Source organism: Tupaia chinensis, unplaced genomic scaffold (assembly GCF_000334495.1).
Source record: "Tupaia chinensis unplaced genomic scaffold, TupChi_1.0 Scaffold000140_1, whole genome shotgun sequence".
NCBI lineage: Eukaryota > Metazoa > Chordata > Mammalia > Scandentia > Tupaiidae > Tupaia > Tupaia belangeri.
In genome coordinates this window covers 537,952-549,194 of record NW_006159610.1, presented here as the reverse complement: position 1 = coordinate 549,194, position 11,243 = coordinate 537,952, and the positions used below count along the sequence as shown (strand labels likewise).

The following is an 11,243-nucleotide window of genomic DNA, read 5'->3' as shown; positions in this document are numbered from 1 at the left end:
CTGCTGACCCCTTTAAAAAGGTGTGAGACAGTAACCTTGTTGCACTGAGGAGCCTGGGGTCAAGACCCTGAGAAATAAATGCCACTAGATCCTAATCTGATTTTTCTCAATCCTAAGGCTAGTGCACCCAATTCTCCCATTTCTAAAACATCTGTTTATAGTTAGCCTTCAAAATAGGAGACCTCAAGATCACTGCCTATGGAGAATATACATATATATATATGTATTTTATATACACACACACATATATATACACATACATATATGTGTATATATATATATATATTTATTTAGTTTTTTTAGTTTCGCTATAGGGCATTTGTGCTCTCTGGAGAGAGTGAAAGAGAGAGTGAGAAAGAGAAAATGAAAGTGAGAAATTACTCGCGGGAGGTGGCCACACTGCAGTCCTTTCTCCTCCATTCTCTTCTCAGGTTTTTGGGCACATACACACACGTGCCCAGCAAGCTTTTTAAGCTGCTGGATCTGGGACTCAAATCATGGGTTCGGCCATGTGGGAGCTAGCCACCTTAACCACCACACTGCCTGCTGACCCAGGTCAATGTATTTTATCTCCCCTATAACCTGGTTTTGTGTTAGACCAGAATTCAAATAATTCCCTATTATTTTGAGCATATTGAGGTCCTGAAAAATATGGCAGTAGCTATTGCTTGGCAATCAGGGTTCTTGAAAGACAAACATAGTGCCAGAGGAAGCTGGGCTTTATCATTTTTTTCAGATGAACTCTACATTTCATGCTAGTGATTTCATAGACTTTCAGGCTGTTGGGATAGAAGACCCATAGAGATCATGTAACTCAACGTCATCTTTTCACTTGCAAAACTACCACTCATAGAGTTGAAGTGATCTGTAGCTGGGGCAGAGACGTCACTCTTGATTTCAAACCCAGGCTATTTTTCCCTGTAATATCAGACCTCGAATGTGGGTGGACATTAGAACCACCTGAGGAATTGGTTCAACATGCACACCTCACCCAACCCATCCCTGGAGATTTTTTCAGAGGGTGGAGATGGGACCTGAGTGTCTTGAGCTTCTGGCACCTTTCCCAGGAGACTGTACACCAGAGTTTGGGAAACTCAGCCCTAGACTTCCATGTCCTGAACTGGATTAAGGATCTTCCACCTGTCAGAGACCCTTCAACCTTTGTTGTCCCTCTTTCAGGAGGTGAGGAGCTGTGACTACCTATTGTTGAGAACTATCTGGCAGAAGTCTAATTACACCAACCCTAGAAATGAGTCTTTAGCCTCAGGAACAAATTGGAAGATGGCTTAGAAGGAGGGGATCTCTTCTTCCTCTTGCTCCCACTGAAAGTGTAGGTGGTCTGGGGTGAGGTGCCACAGTTGGTTTTCATATAGGGTTCCCTGGCTACCCCACCCTGTGACCAGACCCTTCCAGTTTCTGCTACTTCCAGGCAGCCTACTCCCCTTCTGACCTGCATTAGGTCCACCCTGATGTCCATAGTCTCCCACTTAGAGAGCACACACCCAAAAATATCTAAAAGGCTGACTTTCTGGGAAGACCAATAAGAGCCTATCTTTATTGTGTTTGAAGGCTTCTTTATCATCATCATCATCTAATGATATTTATTAATCGCCCAATCAGATTGCTTGTCCATAGGATGACACATAGATATTTTATAATAGATTCCTCATCCTTTGGTGGGGCAGTCCTTCAGATTTAGAGTCACATCAAAGCAAAGCAAATTCCAAACTTCGAATTTGTTACCTCAGTCTCTTCCATCATAGGAATCCTTTCTAAACTACTTTTTTGAGAGTAATTGTTGCTTCATGACATTTTCTCTTATTTAAAGACAGATGAATAGAAGAAATATTACCATGGTAATAGATTTTCATTTTTCTTGATAGGTATTTCTTTGCTAGTGCTCGTCCTTCAGGAGTTAGAACTGCAGTGTGTTAGCATGGTGTCTGTAACTGGATCAGGTTGTATAAACAGAGAATTACTTGTAGCTTACTGTGAATGTACCACAGAGCATTTGTCACAAAAAGTATGAAACAAGATCCAGGAAGAAAGATTTCACTTGTTTTCCTCCCAAACAGAAAGAACAAAGGGCAGCACCTGCTAGGGGGTGGGAGGACGAGATATGGAAAACAAGAAAGTTAGCTAATCACATATAAAGGTAGTGAGGAACAGTCCTTGGTGCATAGGAAAAACTCTCTTTGTGCTTCTCGTAAATTGAATTTGTAAATTACTTTTCTGTCCTATCTCACAGACTTCTCATTCTGTTTTTCCTCATCACAGTTCCAGTCTCCCACCGCCCACTTTTCCTGTCCCTCCTTAGCATAAACTCAGGGACTGACCCAAGACACAGTCCCATTTAAGTTTTCCTCACAGTTACGTAAACCTTCGTGCTTCTATACCCAGCTTTCTTAGGTCTGAAATCTTTGTGAGATGCTGAGTAAGCTTATCCAGAGACACACATTCTAAATTGGTATCTTTAAAATATAATAATATTTTTATTCATTTTTAACTGTTTTTCTTAGTAGAGAGAGAGAGAGGAGGGGAAACCCCCAACATAGTCTTCCCAGCGCAGTTCATCTATCCTCACTCAGCCAGTCAGGATCGTAGGCACACGTGACCTGCCCACCAGGTACCAGGAGACCGTGGAACACGAACCCAGGACTCTCCCATGTGGCTTCAGCACCACAGTGTTGTGTTACCACTGCATCACCCCAGCTCACCTATTTTTATTCTCTTTATAATGATTGTTTAGCAGCCAAAGGTTGCTGTAATTCCTCTTAAATATATTAAGACATCCAATAACTGGCACACCACTATGCTAGTGGAACCCTCCAAGAAAGTTGTAATTTAAAAATCAGTTGACGAGATTACTGCATAACAAAAATATTTGAGGAAAGCAGTTAAGGTGATTTTAGTAAGTAGAGATGACACCCACCCCCCACCCCTCCACCCCCCACCCCTCCACCCCGGGTCTCCAGGGTACTGTTCTTGTCTGCCAGCATAAGCTGCAGTTGTTCCTGGTGACTGGAATCAGGAGACTTGGGAAAGAGCAGTGTTAGAGTGTTAGTGCCTGAGTTATTCTCTCCTTTTGTAATTTACTCAGTTGTTTATAAAGGAAGTTTCTGCAGGCCCAAATATATGAATGATGAGCAAAGGCAAGGAATTTCTTTCTCCACATTAAGATTAAGTGTTAGCAGTTCTTTAAATGAAAGAAGCAATTTTTTATAACTTGCAAAGCTTCTCTCTCTCATTCTTCGGGGAATTTCCTATGTTAATTTATGCAGTGTTAAATTTATGCAGTGTTGAAATTCAGCCCAACAGCAGCTACTTACAGAACCTATGCAGGCACTGTAGGGGAACCTATAAGGTGGAAGCTGAGTAGTACAGACCCTATCCAGCCTAAGGAGGCCCCCATCCAAAGGCCATGGGGCCTGGGTTTGAATAGCAAATTTCATTGCACAGCTGCAATATAGTAATAACACAGAATGTTTCACCAATTTATTCATCTGTTTAAAAATTCAACTTGACATCGTATTTGTTAATGTCTCTTACAGAAGCGAGGCAGTTTTGTACCACCTCTGCCACCCTTTGGTGCAGTTTGACAACATGTTTATAGGTCAGCCCTGTAGCTTTCCTGTGGTCCCTTGTGTCGTCAAGGAGTCACACATGAATCAGCTGAACTACTGTGCTTTCTATGAGGATTAGAATTTTAATGCAAGCAGCAGGATATTTTGTGAATGTGGTTAGAGGGGTTATTGAAACATTATTTCTCTGTGTTTTATGTTTGTTCACATGTATTGAAATAGTGCCTTTATATTAGAATGGCCCGCTGATGGCTTAAGCCATCCAGGGCCCACATTGTCTCTCATTCTCAGTAAGAGTTTAGTAGTCATTACATGATTTGGTTAAAAAAAAAAAAAAATCCCTATCCATTTTTGGTTGAGATTGCAGAGAGAATAGTTAAAAGAATCCCTAGACTCTAAAAACACTTTAACTTTTGCTTCAATTATGCTATAGTAGCTGTGGATTATTTTGCAACATTTGAAAAGAGGTACATTATCATGTGGCTGTCCTTGTAACTCTAATACCAAAATTTTAGGGAGAGACTGAGCCATGTAATTGCGACCAGGTATTGCAGCTTAATATTCCCATCACTGTGCAGAAGAACATGATGAATGTATAAACCTCCAAGATGCAAAAGGGCGTTGTGTCATCACTCATAAAGGATCATTTTCTTTAGGAACTACATGCCCTTAGATGGGTTCAGCATACATCTGCTTTATACTGGCTTCCTTGTTGTGTGTACCAAAAAAATCTTAGGAGGAGGTTGTCTATATATCAAATTTTTAGAGCTTCCTGTCCATGCTATTGGAAAAACTTTCACACAGATCAAGTGGTAGGGGCTGAAAATAAGTAAGATGCTAGGACACTGTGACAGTGCTAGGCAGTATGTGATTCTTACAATGCAGGTGCTCAGTTTTTATTTTCCCAGCAAGTACAGAGCCTATATGGGCAGTTGGTTTGAGAGAAGCCTTCTAGAGTTAGTTCTCAGGACAGTTCTGCCAGCAGTTTTCCACCTCACTTACTTTATCTTTGCTCTTTTCTTTAGATGCACCTAACTTTTCTAATTTCTTCCTATTTGACCAAATCATCTTTCTGTCCATTTCTCTCTGAGTTTTCTCTAAGCTATTGATAGTTCGCCTGCTTTTATAGCTGTTCTTTCTTTGTGTCCCAGGAGTATATACTTCTCAGAAACCTGTAATCAAGGATATTTTAGAATAATTTGTGTGCTTCTGTGACCTAAAATACTCTTGTTCATAGTCCACTCTTTCTGTTCTGTCCCTTTTATTTCTATCTTTTTTGTTTATCTTTGACCTTAATCTTTATCTCTGGAGATGCCTTGACCTTTCCTATCATGCCTTAAACTTCTTTCTAGATATTTACATCTGAGATATCTCCTCTAAAATTGTTCTTACTCACAAACCCAAAATTTAAGCTTCCTCCTTATTCCTAGGAGGTTTCTCCCACAGACTTCCCTGTTGGCCTTGGTGAACCCACCTCTGTCCCTGTAGATCCACCCATCCCCCTGGCCTCACTTCCTCTCTTCTTCCCAAGCCTTTTAGTTCTGTCCGTTTCTTGTTCCCACCCTTGCTTGGTCCCTAATCCACCTCCTCCCTGGTCTTCCTGCCTTCCGAGTCACCTCTGTTTAGATCTGTTAACCTTCCTACATGTCATTCTCCTGGTAAAAAGCTTTTGCTAGATTCCCATAGGTTTTTGTTTGTTTGTTTTTTATCAGCTAATAAGTATCAGTCTGACATCCATTTTGAGAAAGGAAAAAAATTACTTTTTCCCAGATATTGTTTTCTTCTTTTTCAATTTTATTACTTGTTCAGTAAAATAAGTTTTAGCATACACTTAGCAAACACATAAAAATTGCCAAATTATTACTGTGTCTTACTCCTTAATTTCCCATGGGTGTGCGTATCAGCTTCTGCATATCACTAAACCACCTAGGGTGGCTGGGAGGGTGTGCGATGCCTGGAGGAAGATTGAGCAAATGAACTAGAGGCATCCTTGGGCTTCACCCGGCCTCTTCTGAACAAAATTTCAAAACTAAGGGGGAAATACCACTTTAAACAGACCTCTGAAAATGGAGGCAGCACATCCCAGGCCCCAGCTGGTTTACAGTTTTAACCTGATAGTTAAGAATTCTTCCTGTCTAGCACCCACCATCCTAACCCACAAAGGTCAGTAACTAGAAAGAAGGAAGGGACCATTTTTGTAGTTTGGGGATTGGTCTTGTCTGTGTAGCTCTGCCCACCACTGTGAGCACGAAAGCATCTGCATTCTGCCGAGAGTGGGCAGAGGTGGGGGGGGCATCTCATGTTCTTCAGTTGAGTGGACAGAGTTCTCTGGGAGGGAATCTTGTGTTCTTGAATTGAGGGATTCCTTTCAGAATTTGCGGGGTTTAACCACCCTAAATACTCCCTCTCACTCTGCCTTGCCAATAGCTTCCCATAGTCACTGTGGCCTCCAGAAATGCTCCCAGCATTTCCAAATGCTCCTGCTCATGAGCTGGCACCCGTTCCTATCCCACCCCCATGACCCAGGCTATGGATTTTTTTCATCCTTAAGGTTTTCAGCTCTTGTGGTAGCAGGGAACAGCCATTTGGAGACTCTACATGAGAAAGTAGCAATGTTAATTAAAGGTCATGATATTTTAGAGAGCAAGAAGTGTATATGGAACGGGGTGGGGGCAGTCATTCTCCTGGTAAAAAGCTTTTGCTAGATTCCCATAGGTTTTTGTTTGTTTGTTTTTTATCAGCTAATAAGTATCAGTCTGACATCCATTTTGAGAAAGGAAAAAAATTACTTTTTCCCAGATATTGTTTTCTTCTTTTTCAATTTTATTACTTGTTCAGTAAAATAAGTTTTAGCATACACTTAGCAAACACATAAAAATTGCCAAATTATTACTGTGTCTTACTCCTTAATTTCCCATGGGTGTGCGTATCAGCTTCTGCATATCACTAAACCACCTAGGGTGGCTGGGAGGGTGTGCGATGCCTGGAGGAAGATTGAGCAAATGAACTAGAGGCATCCTTGGGCTTCACCCGGCCTCTTCTGAACAAAATTTCAAAACTAAGGGGGAAATACCACTTTAAACAGACCTCTGAAAATGGAGGCAGCACATCCCAGGCCCCAGCTGGTTTACAGTTTTAACCTGATAGTTAAGAATTCTTCCTGTCTAGCACCCACCATCCTAACCCACAAAGGTCAGTAACTAGAAAGAAGGAAGGGACCATTTTTGTAGTTTGGGGATTGGTCTTGTCTGTGTAGCTCTGCCCACCACTGTGAGCACGAAAGCATCTGCATTCTGCCGAGAGTGGGCAGAGGTGGGGGGGGCATCTCATGTTCTTCAGTTGAGTGGACAGAGTTCTCTGGGAGGGAATCTTGTGTTCTTGAATTGAGGGATTCCTTTCAGAATTTGCGGGGTTTAACCACCCTAAATACTCCCTCTCACTCTGCCTTGCCAATAGCTTCCCATAGTCACTGTGGCCTCCAGAAATGCTCCCAGCATTTCCAAATGCTCCTGCTCATGAGCTGGCACCCGTTCCTATCCCACCCCCATGACCCAGGCTATGGATTTTTTTCATCCTTAAGGTTTTCAGCTCTTGTGGTAGCAGGGAACAGCCATTTGGAGACTCTACATGAGAAAGTAGCAATGTTAATTAAAGGTCATGATATTTTAGAGAGCAAGAAGTGTATATGGAACGGGGTGGGGGCAGTCTTCAAAAGTTTATAGAAAATGCATATTATAAAAAGAACTCTACATTGATTTCTTTTTTTTTTTTTTAATAAAAATAAACTCATACTGGTACCAGCAGATGTTATGATGGTTATGTCACTGGACTCCCATGTAGGCAACTGCGGTTCGAGTCTGGGACCCGGAGGCTTAAAACTCAGGTCGCGCGTGTGTATATGTATGTCAAAAATCCCCAGAGGAGAATGGAGGAGAAAGGATTGCAGCGTGGCCATCCACCTTCGGGGGTGATTTCTCACTTTCTGTCTCTCTGGCAAGTTCATGTGCCCTATAACAAAAATCTCTCTCTTAAAAATAAAACAAACAAATAAACTCATACTTAATTTTTCTGGAAATGTTTTGAGGCCCACTTGTATACCCTGTTTTTAAGTGTTTTTGAAGTAGATATTTGAAAAGGAATACAAATTGTACTAAATAAGTTACTGTGTTTCGTTCATTTTGCTTCTGGCCTCTCCTTCTGGTGGTAAAACTTTTGCTTTCTGTTTCTCTTACAGAGCATGCTTGAGAAGGGAGGATAAAACTTGGAAAACACACCAAACTTCTTCAACGTTAATTCCAGAGGTGGAACATTTTTTTTTTTCCTCATAAGAAAATAACCCATTAAAGAGAAGACCATTAAAGAGAAGCACTGGAGAACAGGTTCAACAGAACTTTTTGATCAGCAACAATTTGAAAAGCCAAGGCCTACATCATGAATCAGTCATCAAAGGACACTGTTCAGTATTAGGAACCCCATTTATGATGATTAAAAGAGAAGGGCAGCCCTCTACCTTTTTGTACTTTCTATTCTATTGGCCATCAAATGTTTCTTCTCTTCTAAGCAGGCTCCGTGGTTTGGTGATCACTCCAGTGGGGGCGGGAGGGTGTAGCTAATTGGAACCAGGAGAGAAGACAGCAAAAATTGTGGGTCTCAGGGCAGCAGTATCAGGTGGAATTGTCTAGATTCTGACATGTTGGTTTTTTTCTCTTTTTCATCTTTGATTATATTAAGAGCTATTTCATTTTAACTTATTATGGTGATCGTGCAAGTAGGAAGACAAAAAGGAGAGAAAATGTACCTCTTTTACTGGAATAATGTTTATGATTACAAGTAAAATAAGGCATTTTTATCCATATAAAGGTAACCTTGGCTTATACAACCTCTATCATGTATACTGACATCTTTTCTCCACTTGCTATCAATAATAAATATATTTTCTGACAAAGATGGGCATAGTAGCTCGGGGCCTTGCACATTCCTTTGGCTGGGGTAGATGGTTCTGCTTATGGGAATTGAGTTGATTTATGTTGTTATTCATTTGCATTTGTGCTGTGCCTTTCCTCACAAAGCACTTTGCAGAGAACCAGGCAGGCCAATGGTAGTCATCACTTGCCTCTCAGGCAGGTAGAATTCAGTAGGACCTTTGCAAATTTCCTGAACCTTCCTTTCTTTGGGATGACTTAAATCATCCTGCCTGGGGCAAGAACTAGATAAGATTACCTTGGTTAGTACTTTCTGACCCTGTAATACTATGAAAATGTTTAAGAAACAAAAACAAACAAAAGAATGGAATCCTAAGAATTTTTCTTCTTTCCATTTTCATTAAAACTACCTGATTCTCACTCCTCCTTCTCTACCAGGATTAGTGCTTCACCCCTGGATTTGAGTAAGTTGGAAATACATACTCTCACTGAAGTTAACTGGAAAAGTCCTTCTTGAAGTAGGAGGACGAAAATGCCAGTGTTCCTTGATGTCATCACAGAGAACTTTTTCCATGTGTAATTTCTATCTCATTTTTATCTTGTTTCAGAAAGAGAATTTAGCAAAATGATTAAGACTACACACTTGAATAAAGTGCATCTTTGTGAGATTCTGGCCCTGCTATGTAATGGTATGGGACTTACCTGAGTTACTTAATGATAGTAAGTAGGACTCCGTTTCTTCATCTGTGAAAAGAGAGAAATACAAGGACCTGGTTTTTAAGCTTTTTTTTTTTTTTTTTGAGAGGTTTTTGCTATAGGGCGCATGCGCTCGCCAGACAGACAGAGAGAGACAGAAAGCAGGAAATCACCCCCGGTGGGGGGTGGCCACGCCGCAATCCCTTCTCCTCCATTCTCCTCTCAGGATCTTGGGCACGCACGCACACGTGCCCGGCGTGAGTTTAAGCCACCAGGTCCAGGACTCGAACCACGGTCGACTACATGGGAGTCCAGCGACATAGCCATTACGCTAACTGCTGGCCCCTAGGCTTGTTGTTGAAAGTCAGAATGCTTAACCACATCATTCAGTCAGACCCAGTATATATTGTTGGCTACTATGATTATGCAGTAAACTGCAATTTGGAGTTGGGGACAAGGAAAGTACCCACACACTCAAACACCTTTTATTCATAGAAAGTCAGAAGGAACATGTGATGGGACATTTTTAGCCAATCCATGTAAATGTCACTGTGGCTTCTTATCCAAGTTTCTGAGGTGGCTCGTTTGAATGACACCTTCATGCACCTGGGAACACACCTGTAGACCTGATTTAATTTAGAGTGACGCAGGAGACTCTCCCACCATAATTAGTGAGATACTCAGGGACTAGTGTTTAATGAAGGTCTTTATTTTGGGGCTTCGTAGGGGGGGGAGGGCTTTTTTAATGGTTCACAGTAAGCTGAGTTCATTTTTGTGGGAATGGAGGAATCTGTTACCTGAGGAGCCACACGTTTGGGCGCTGTCAGGATGGCATCCAGGTAACTGCTTGAGAGAAAGAACAGATACACAAAAGCAAATGTTTACACGGTGACTTGCTATAGTGTTTGCAAATCAGCTAACTCACAAATTCCCTCCTATCTGTTTTGTTTTGCAATTTAGAGCCAAGAACTTGGCACATCCCAGGCTGCCGATCTTGTCGCTGGCAGAGACTCAGCCCTGAAGAGGAGGGCACTTCAAGCAGGCTCATCCAATGGGGATAGGGTCGGTTTGTCAGGCAGCTCTTCTCTAGTATCAGTTATTTATGCAGTAAACATAATGTGTATATGGGGGAGGGACAGCACTTTGGGGGCGATTGAAGGATGAGATGAAGCATTTTTCTACCCCTTTGCAGACTTCCCTGTTTTTTGCATCACAACAGTGTCTAGGTCACCATTACCTCTGAAGACAATGCTTGGGAAGGATGTTGTGTTACATGAGGCTTATGGAGTGATTTGTTCGAATCAGCTAGCTTCCCTATTAAGTAGAGCATACCTTGAACCACAGTAGTTTAAGCTCATGAAGACAAGAAAAGTATCTTGAAAACTACACACTAAACACATGTCCGATGAACTTATTGAACACAGCTGGGGGGGACCAGCAGTTGTTGTGGTTGGACTCCCAAATGGCCAACCATGGTTTAAGTCCTGGACTGGAGGCTTGAAAATCACACTGGACATGTGTGTCCAAAATCTTGAAAGGAGAAGGGATTACCTTATGGCCATCCCCCTACCTTGGGGTGATGTGATTTCTCAATCTCCCTCTCACTGTCTCTCTCTGTCTCTTTCCAGCAAGCATACATACCCTATGACAAAAGCCTTAGAGAACAACAATGAAAAAGACAGCTGGGTTAATAACTTATTACAGAAAACAACATCCACGCCAGTGACTAGCTCCCATATAACTGGCAATATGGCTTGAGTCCCAGACCAAGTGGTTTGAAAAATGCCAGGTGCTGGGACCACCAGTTAGTGTAATGGCTATGTTGCTGGACTCCCATGTAGTCGGCTGCGATTCAAGTCCCAGACCCAGTGGCTTAAACTCACGCTGGGTGCGTGTGAGTGCGTGCCCAAGATCCCAAGAGAATGGAGGAGAAGGGATTGCAGTGGGGCCATCCCCCTTGGGGGGTTATTTCTCACTTTCTGTCTCTGTCTCTCTCTGTCTTTCTGGTGAACGCACACGCCCTATAGCAAAAACCTCTCAAAAA

General features: G+C 42.0%; 1 protein-coding gene across 3 annotated transcripts in view; it reads left to right on the top strand.

The window, feature by feature from the left end:
• The window catches only part of CHCHD3 (coiled-coil-helix-coiled-coil-helix domain containing 3), a 297,487-nt gene extending 288,961 nt beyond the window's left edge, over positions 1-8,526 (top strand). For all 3 annotated transcript variants that reach the window (XM_006144989.2, XM_014586463.1, XM_014586462.1), the window contains one exon: positions 7,816-8,526. In XM_006144989.2, coding sequence (XP_006145051.1) covers positions 7,816-7,839 — 24 coding nt within the window. In that variant the 3' untranslated portion in view covers positions 7,840-8,526. The remainder of the gene's footprint in view (positions 1-7,815) is intronic.
• The last annotated feature ends 2,717 nt before the right edge of the window (positions 8,527-11,243 follow it).